This window comes from Natrix helvetica, assembly GCF_964273705.1.
Source record: "Natrix helvetica genome assembly, chromosome: 6".
Taxonomy (NCBI): Eukaryota; Metazoa; Chordata; class Lepidosauria; order Squamata; family Natricidae; genus Natrix; species Natrix helvetica.
In genome coordinates this window covers 31439846-31450323 of record NC_138553.1, presented here as the reverse complement: position 1 = coordinate 31450323, position 10478 = coordinate 31439846, and the positions used below count along the sequence as shown (strand labels likewise).

General features: G+C 35.6%; 1 protein-coding gene across 7 annotated transcripts in view; it reads right to left on the bottom strand.

The window, feature by feature from the left end:
* The window catches only part of TNRC6B (trinucleotide repeat containing adaptor 6B), a 142941-nt gene that overhangs the window by 3440 nt on the left and 129023 nt on the right, over positions 1-10478 (bottom strand). For all 7 annotated transcript variants that reach the window (XM_081958127.1, XM_081958132.1, XM_081958129.1 and 4 more), the window contains 2 exons: positions 5451-9526; positions 1-5375 (listed from right to left, as the gene is read on the bottom strand). The exon at positions 1-5375 is cut by the window's left edge and continues 3440 nt beyond it. In XM_081958127.1, the coding sequence (XP_081814253.1) occupies positions 9139-9526 (388 nt within the window). In that variant the 3' untranslated portion in view covers positions 1-5375; positions 5451-9138. The remainder of the gene's footprint in view (positions 5376-5450; positions 9527-10478) is intronic.

Genomic DNA, 10478 nt, shown 5'->3' with positions numbered 1-10478 from the left:
ACTTTTCATGTCATGCTGTTGTCTCTGGTGTAACACTGCATGGCAAGAATGCATAGTCCTGTGTACCAGGCATAAATCATTTATTTCTGAATAGTTTTTAAATACACAAAAAATATTTTCCTGTCAATCAAAGTAGTCTTCCCGTGAACTTAAGACTTTTTTTCTCCTATAGGTAAGTGGGAATTCCATGGACACAGAAACTGTTTCAACAGTTTAGCAGGGCTCTCTTTCTTCCCCCCCAAACCATCTCTTATTGAATGCATAGTTTACAATTCACTTACAAGATAAAGAAGCAATGCTGACCACATATGGGACCTTTTTGTTTGAAAAAGAAACAACCTCTTCTTAAAGTTTAGTATCAAAATTCACATTTGCATAATAATACATTTCAAGGCCATTAGAGAGGAATGAGAGCGAAGCAAAGGAAGCTGCAGCATCTCTCCTCCCTTTGTCTTCCTGAATGAAGCTGAAGAGAGCCTGCTGGAGCTTTCACTAGGGAACGGAGCCTACAGCAGCTCATGATTTTTACACCATGCTTTTAAGCTGGAGAGAAGAGGTGGAATATATATGAAATGAAAAGAGACACTGCAGATTCCCATGTTTAACTAAGAACAGCTTCAAGGAAAACAATTATTTAAAAAAAGAAAACACACAACACTTCTTTCTCACCATTTCAAAAACATCTCTTCTTGTGTAATACCCTGTTCCTTTAAATGGCAACATTTAAGTGTGCTAGAAATTATAGGGTAGATTTTATTTTCCATCATCAAGACACTGACAGAGAGGGCAAAAATGTGCCTACAACGTAACTGGCAAAAAGCTACAAAATACCTTCTTCTCCACATGCATAAATGTATCTCAAACTTCACTGCGTTTCAATATTCCAGTGCTTTAAAAGAAAAATTAAAGCAAGCCACATACACAAATGTAATGATATATAATACAAATACAAATGCAACCACCAACTGAGAGCTAGCCTAAATAATGTCAATTTATGTGAATTATAACCCATCTGCACCTGGAAACATCTGCAATATTCGACTGCGGATGATGCAGCAACAAAAGACACTTTTCATTAAAAGGTACCCGCAGGTTGGAATCTTTCATTTGACCTTTAAAGAGAACAAACTGACCACCACTCCCCGTCAGGCTCAAGAGTTCATCTTGAGCTGACAGTCACATCTTCAAAAAGGCACATTCAATGATACCACATTTAACTTACTGCTTTTTAAAAATAAAATAAAATAAAGACAAAAACAACTGAAGAACCCACAAGGGAATGTTAAGCGCTTATATCCCAGATCCCAAACCTACTGACCCAGCAAGAAGCATCACAATATATCATTTCGTGAAAGTCTATTCTACCTTCAGAAGGTTCATATTTCTTTAAGAAGTTAACACCTCTTTTTGCATAATTAAAAAAATTTTTTTTTGGCTTACACAATTTGGAATACAGCACTCTCTCACTATAAAGCTCTGTTGTAAGGCTAGTCCCTAAAGTAAGGCTGCTCTATCTTGACTCCTTTTTTATTACCTTTCTCTCCCCTGTCCCCTCTGGCCCAAACCACAGAACACTCTGCATGTTTATAAAAAGGGAGGGTGAGTAAATCTGGATGGGATAAGGAAAGCACTTGATATTCACAACCACATTAAAAGAAAAAAAGCATTCGACAAGCTAAGCAATCTATAAGAAGGACTCAGCTAAAAATTGTATTTTTCTTTTAAAACAGAAAAATCCATTTATTCTTTATGGTCAAAACATTGTAAGAAATAAGCAATTCAGTTATTTGAATGCATTGATTGATATACTAATACCTAAGATGAGGCACTAAGCATTTAAAAACTGCTTTCCCTCAACACTGCCCACCTGTTCTATATCCATGGAACATCTTTCCATATCCTTTACTTTCTTCTGTTCCACACAAGAGCCATATATCTAAAAAAACCAAACACACCCACACACATACACACACCCACACACACGTCACCTAGGACAATGCTTTAGCTTCAATAGCTTGAAGTGCATGGGTTTATGTTAACATAAATGGCTGTGAGACTCAAGTAAAAATATTCCAACTCTATGGCTAAAAATAATATAATACACATATATGTATCTCTCGCTGTCATCATTATCAATTATATGAAACAAAATTGGCTCTTAATTGAGGTTGATTCCTTTGATCCTTCTATGGCCCATTTTGTTTGCAGATACCTCTTATACTGCACAAATTCAATGCCAATTATTTTGAAATTTTTGCATTTATGATTACTTATGTTATGGTGCCTATTAAACATTTTCCAGCTATTTTGACTGAAGAATTTCATATTGCTGTAGCTAGGGACCGCGTATAGGTAAATCTACAGTACTGGGTAAACCCAAGCAAATCAAATGAGCTTCTTCCTTGAATGTAGCACCCCTAAAGAGAACATTGAAAGGACACTTATGTTGTTCTGGTAACTGGCAGCATTTTAGGCGGCCTGCCAATCATAAGATATAGCTAAAATATTGTTTTGGTTTTAATACATAGAAGGGAAAGAATTTAAATTGGTTACTATTTGTATGTATTTAACAGTATTTTTTAGAAATGTTCTCATCTTCAGCACAAAGTTCACTTCAGCCCATTTATACGGGTTTATTTATAGCAATATTGCATTTTTTCTTTAGATCTATTCATGTTCACAACAAATGAAAAATTATTAAAGCTGCAGATTCAGATTTGAAGGGCAGATGCACACATACTCAGAAAGACTTTAAAGCAGTGAAGTCTTTTCCTGTGCTCATTGAGCAGTTTTCTATAGCTGGCACGATTCAGGGAAAAATCATGCTTGATTTGAATTGTTCCTAGAAGATGCTACGTATATGTCTAAATACATCATGATCTCTGCAGAGCCCTATTATAGGGATCAGATTTAATGCTATTGCATTTTGAAAATGTTTAAAGCTTTGAGATGAAATAGTACAGTAGGAAATTCTGCAATATAGTCCAGGAATACATAAATTAATGCAAGAGTGTTAGGATGTAAAACAAAGTTGAATACAAATTTAACCATACCTACAATAAAATCACACTGAAACTAATGTAACAAGATTCACAACTTTAAAGTCAGATCTAATTCCTTCTGTACATTAGGTCCGTAGCAAGATTTTAGCATACTATCAAGCCACACAATGGCTGACATTAGTATGAAGAATGTCACAAACAACTAGATTTTTTGACGAAGACTTTTCCAAAGACTTTTTGGAATTTCTTTATTAACTATGATTAAAATCAATGCATGCTACTGAGAGAGTGCATTAAATTGAGAATGTATCATTTAAAGTTAATTTTGAGTAAATTAATACTAAGAACAGAATGTTTTTGTTGTTGTATATTTATAAACAAGTAATATAACTAAGCTAAATGGAACCTTATCTGGGGTTCTGTCAGCCCTTATTATAAAAATATACTAGTGTATAATTATTTGGATGTTCAGTGTTTAAAATATGCAAGACACAATTACACCATTTCACTTTCCATTGTAGCAATAAAAACAAATGTAATCTTGAATAGGAATCAACTTCTGTTATATATGCAGATCTACCTATTTTTTTAAAAAAAATCTTCAAAAATAAAATTTGAAGAAAGTGTCCAATCGTACAACAATAAATGGGTTACTAATTTCTGTTAAGGGTGCTATGAAGAAGATTAGTAGCTATATTGAGGATATGTGGTAGATGAGAAACTTGCTTTCAGATATCCCTTGACAAAAGGAATCAACAATTTAAAAAAATCAAGAGCAATTCTGTACAGATGCATTGGGAAAGCCTGCTTTTTCTTCTGAGTTATGGTATATTTTCCTCTGATGCTATATTGAGGAACGTTCTAAAATAAACATCCTGAATTTAAAAAAATCTCTTTAGGACAAGACAAAAAAACCCTACTATCTAACTCATCCAAACCAGATTCTAAATAAGTCATACTTAAAAGCACATTTTAAAGAAAGTAAGGAAAAATATCATGACTTATAAGAATTTAAAATCTGCTTTAAGTGAGCTTTGTAGATTAATTTATTAGTTTATATGGCTCCAAAATCAAACAGAAGTGGTATGAGCTTTCCTGGTAAAAGGGATATTTTTATGCAAATCAAAATAATGTGATATTTTGCTTTAAAATATGAAGTACAGACCAGCTATTCTGTCAGAATCTGTTGTAGCTCTTGGACTCGTTTTTGTCAAATGATATGAAAATAACATGGCCTACAAAACAGTTTAAAATACTTTACCTGATTATTGTTGTTTCCATAGTCCTTGAAAGTAGCAAAATTTATATTAAGCTATTAATTGAAAATCTTGCTTGTTCACTGTCTGTCTTTTCCTGTCTGTCACAATTTCCTTTTTGCCTACGGTTAGGTGCTTCTGGTGTCCAAATAGATCACTTCCACTGGTCAGACAGAGCATGCAGCTTTCAGTACTAATTTATTGTCATCTTTCCACTCCCCCACAACAGACCTGAAACACTTTATATATTAAAAGGTAGAAGTCTGATAAGGTTTTAATATTTTTTATCAACCCTTTAAAATTTTGACAGCTTTCATATGCACAGCTTGGAGGTAAAAATATTTTGTGTAATGTAATTGTTTGTCTACTCTTAGAATTTATTGAGTAATGATCGGTCAATATTTCTGTAAGATATTCTAAAAATTTTAGATTTGTTCGCTAATTGTCCTTGAAGAATTTGTCAACAATAAATCAAAACTTGATTAAGTATTCAGATAGCTTATTAACACATGCACACATACATACACACTGCCCAACAGGCCCAATCATACTGTTTTCCAGTCGAGACATCATTTACATATGAACTTGAGGGAAACAAGTCAATAGCTATAGGAAACAACTGATGTGACCAAACACTACTGTACACCTTACTATTTCCCTATATTGAGAAACCATCATTGTAATTATTTATTATTTGCCTCTAAAAATCATATGAAATCTGAATAATAGTAATGGGGAGGAACTCTCATTAAACATTCTAGGTTTTTTGAATATGAAGAATACTGCAAAACAAGAAGTTTTTAAAGATGAAATTGCCTTAAATCAATAAAAACACATGAATACACGTCATGTGTGTGCATATAACTCTTAAAATGATAGGCCTTTGAGGCTTCTTCTCTGCATGCCCAGAATAATTATTTCAATTTAGAAAATGGGTCACTTATATCCTTGGGAGTGACCAGACTGCATTTGTCCTTTTGTAGGATATATGGATGTTTTTACAAAGGCACTAAAATGGTTTGTAATTTTATTCCATCTAAAAGCATCAAGCCAATTAAGCCCTTCCTGTTTGTACTGGAAGCTAAAATCTAATCATTCTAAGCATGGCAGCAATAGACTTAGTCTAAATCAGTGTTTCTCAAACTTGGCGACTTTAAGTCCACAGGACTTAAAGTCGCCAAGTTTGAGAAACACTGGTCTAAATCATGGGAATTATCAGTATCTGGCAACAACAGCTAATTTATCTCTTTCAAAATCCCAAACTTCTATCATTTACACAAATCTGGCAGAGAAATTAAAAAGCAAACTTCAAAATTAGTATTAAAATCATGCAAGCCAAATTTTTTACAATGCACATTTCACTGAATTAGCTTACAGCCACTCACTCCTCTTTTAAAACACACACATGCTAAAATTGCTTCACTGCTGGGACATAATATAGATGCAGCATTTCTGAAGCATTCTGTCAATTTGAAAACAGATTTCAGGAAGCATTAACCCTTATTCCCAGCATCTCCTGTTATCTGTGGCTTACTTACATAAGCAAGTAACATTTTCATTTTTTTATTTAAATTTTTTTCTTTTTTCTTTAAAAAAAAGGTGCTTGGAAGAAGATTATGTTCTTTGAGAAATAACTAGATGATTATAATCCATTCATACACAATCTTCTCTTCTATTCAATGGCATATACCGTCCCACTTGAAATTAAGCTCTGCAAGTATAAATCTTCTCACAAACTGGACTTTTAAGAATACAATGATTTTTTGTTGCTACATGTGAGAATTCTGCTCTAATTGAGTTGTAGCTTAAAAATTGATCCACAGTTTTGAAGACTGGAATTTGTCTTTGTCAGGTTTTCTTTTTCAATTTTTTGCTTTCCTTAAAGAAAAAAAAACCTTGCATTTTCTGTGTGACCAGGAACTTGTAAAATTTTAAGAAACAGCCATCTATCTAGAAGTAAAGATTAAATAAACCATCTTCAAAAACTGGCTTCCTACCCTAGAATTCCTGAGAATGCTTGCAAAGATAAAGCAGGAAAATAAATGTTAAACTCAAAACACTGTTAAATGCTCCCAGAGTTAATCTTCATTGAGATATACATACATACATACATGAGTGTGTGTGTGTATGTGTGCGTGTGTGTGAATATATATATGAGATAGACACATATGTGCGCATGCACACACACACACACACTTTTTGGTCTTTTTCTGTTTAATTTTTTTCCCTTTAAGCTTGTGATGGAGGAACATTTTAGCTTTTCATTTGTTAATTTTTTTTTCAGTTCCCTCATTATGTCTTGTAAACAAGAGGGGCTCTAGCACCTGGCTTTCACCATAATATTATAATGAATTCAACAAATCCAAAGTGCAGATAAAGGGAACAAAAGGCAGGTTGAGAAAGAATGACAACACAGTAGTAAGCCAGCTTGTGTGTCATATCACAAATGGAAAATGCTTGGGGCCATGAGTTGCTGCACCTTGATGTTTTTCTAACTTTTTCTTTTAATTTATCCTGCATGATTTTAACAGCTAATTGTCTAGCAACGAATATTGTTGCTTTAGGAACAGGCATGTTTATGGGCTATAATGAAAACATAACTGGCAGGATTCAAAAAATCATCTTGCTTACACAAACAAGGTAGAATAAAAGCAAAATAAGGGGAAATGCTGAAGATCCACATATGCAGATTTAAAGTTTAAGTGTATAACACCTGCTTATGTTTACCTACTTATTATTATACTGAAACAGGCAAATATAAACGTGGGCACTCCCTTCGTCTTTTCTGTGTCATTCACATTCCAAATTAATTTGCAAATCTCCCTTTTGATATAAATGCAAGAAAGTTTGTTTTAAACTTGCTTATCCACACTTCTATTTATATACCAGACACCACTGTATAGTTCAATGAAACTGTTGAAGGAGAAAGATTCTTCTGTTTCTAAACTGTACAATATTATCTGCTACTTCCAAGTGCTGGAGTATGAATGTATTTGCTGGTACAGAATATTGCAGCACTTCTTTTTTTATTTTATTTAGTATAATGCAGATCTAGGGAAAAGCCAGAGCCAAGTTCTAATACTTTAAAGAATATTTGCAATGAGTTCCCTACTTGTTTTTATCCAATCTATCCATCCTGAAAACTCCTTTGTTATAAAGGCAATATTTGCTACAGCTGTCTTCACAATAAGCAATTCTGTTCCCAGTGTAGACACTGGCTATCTTTTGAATAAATGATAGGTCTCCCCTATCAATAGCCTGGAGTACTATTATAATGGTTGTTTTTTAAAACAAAGAAACAACAACAACAACCTTTCTTTAAATACCGACAATAAAAAGCAACAGTACAGGGAAAAGTAAAAATAATAAAGGTGCAATACTTTATAAACAAAGGAAGTCTTTGCCAGTTATATGTCCGCCTAAGCAAACCCTAAGCATGACATACATGGAAAATACAGAGAAAAAAATGCTCAAAGTACACACTGGTTTAAGAACATTCTTAAGTAAACGTTTCTGTCAGTGATGATCTGGTGCTGTAATACACCTAGGCCTGGCACAGGTAACACAATGGGGGAAAGAGAGAACAAAAGTTGCTGCATGTGCTTTCCATAGGTGACAGGCCAGCAAACTACTGACATTGTAACTCTGTCATAACAGTAGATCAAGAAAATATACTTTGGCCTGAATTATTAGTGGGTTTTCCATGAATGGATAAGAATCTTCATACAGGCTTCAGGAGTGAATTCTTTAGGATTGCAGAAGCTTCAACCATTGTATAGGTCTTTGTCACAAACAAATGTGATGCTTTCTTTCTTCTGGAAAGTCCCCAGAAGAAGAAAAGCCGTTTCATAAGAAATAACCTTGGGTTCCGTCAATAACTCTTATTAAAGAAAAATATACTTCTAGGCAAAACAAAATTCTACATTCTCTCTTTCCCTCTCCCTTCCCAGAAACCCTAAAATTACACATTGGCATCCCTCTCACCAAATCCTTAGGATATGGCAGTGTTTTGCTTTATAACAGGGTCAGAACACAAGTTGTAGTGCACTTAATACCCTGCTAAAATACCACCAACTAATAAGATTTGAAACACAGATCAATTTGATTTTTGCAACAGGCACCATCATTATTCAGTTTAAGAATCTAGTCAGATAGGTTGCTGACCAACAACAATGCAGCTTTTCAAGACAGAAATGTGCGCGCGCACACACACACACACACAACCATGCAGACATACATTCTCACAGATACACACACACACACACACACACACACACACACACACACAGGCAGTTACATGTGCCAGAACATACTGGTATATATCAACCAGCCAATCACAAAGTGTTTTTTTTTCCTTTTTTGTTTTTTAAAGTGAGGCTCCGTCAAGTCTTTCCCTCCCAACCCACCCCAATTCTTCTGAACCCCACCCCCAACATAGTAGACCTAAGGACGGAAACACACCCAGTGCAAACAAAGTTAAAAAGCTATTTTTCAGTATATATGTTTCTTAGCAACAACTTCCGTATAACATGAAAAAGTGAAAAACTAGAAACTAATTTTTTTTTTAAATTTTTTGTGTTTAGTTTTAAATGGTATGTGTACTTGCTTCACATTGTCTTTCTAAGTTGGCGTTCATGATTCAAGTATTTCAAGAGTGATATGTTCTCTTTTTGGATTCATATTCCAAACGAAAAAACTGAAGTTGTAAGGGAGGCAACTATGTGCTCAGACGGTCCTGTCAATGACCCACCTTTGTTCTCTCTCCATTTTCTTTTTTCCTTTTAAAATGTATTTATTGCAAGTTGAAAAAAAAGAAAAGGTCACGTTAGTGCTGCTGCTGTTCCAAAAAGGTCACGAGGTCAGAGTTGAAAGTTTTAAGTTCAGATTGAATCCGACCCTCCGCCTAGAAGGTCTCCAGGTAGTAAGGGAGCAGGGCTTCCCATTCTGTGGGGATCTTCTACACTTTGAACCCCCCATAAACTTGAAGAATAATTTGGAGGGCCCCATAATGAAGCACCAGCAAGGTCACCCCCACTGCTGCCACCACCACTGTTGCTCCACTGCCCAAGCCCTGTTGACCCACCAAAAAGATTCAAAGCAGGTCCAACTGGATCTGTCTGATTCTGTCCTGCCTCAAGAGACTGCCAGCCTGCTGTGGGTGCACTGGGGTTTGCTGCAGGAGTAGGAGGCTGAGCTTGTGCCAGAAAGCGACTAACTTCCTCGTCTGTTGCAAATTCAGCCAGGATGGTAGTGTTTCCCAAAACACACCTATAAAAAAAAAAGCCAAAATGGTAGAGTGAAGAGTAACAAACAAACAAGAGTTCAAATGTCTAAAAATATTGAACACTGCTTGAAACAAAACAAAATAACACACTTACTCCCATTTAAGTCAATAGTGATAAACAATATGAATGGTTGGAGTTCCATTATTTATTTTTGTTTTAATCCCTTTCTCAAAACCTTTCTTTAAAAAAGAAAGAAGAAAAATAATTACACAGACCTGCAGTTTCCAAACTGCATGCCAATGTACCGTATTTTTCGGAGTATAAGACACACCTTTTTTCCTCAAAAAAAGAGGCTGAAAATCTGGGTGCGCTTTATACATCAAATGCAGCATTTTGGGGCCCCCGAAGGCCCACCCCTTCACCAAAATGGGCGTGTATAGCCTTCTGGAGGCTTTCAGAGAGCTCCTGGGGGCTGGAGAGGGCAAAAATGAGCAAAAAATGCCCCGTTTTTTGCCACCCCCCCAGCCCCCAGCAGCACTCTAGAGGCCTCCATAAGGCTATGCATGTAATTTATTTGATAAAAAACGGGCCCGTTTTCGCAAAAAACAGGCTGTTTTTGGGAGGTTTGCAGAGTGCAAAAACTTTTTCCCCCCTTTTGGAAAGCTCTTTAACTGATTGATGAGAATTACATTGATCAGCAGAAACAAAGTCTTAGGTGCTGCAGATTGTCAGCGATTTCCTTCTCCAGCACATGGATAAATACACCTGGAAACATCTACCTACCTACCTACTCTCTCCCCCTCCCCCTACCTACCTACTGTATTTCTCTCTCTCCCTATCTATTTCTCTCTCTCTCCCCCTCTATCTACCTACCTACCTACTCTGTCTCTCCCTACCTATCTACTGTATTTCTCTCTCTCTATCCCTCTACCTACCCACTCTCTCTCTCCCTATCTTCTGTATTTCTCTCCCTCTCTATCCCTTTATCAACCTAC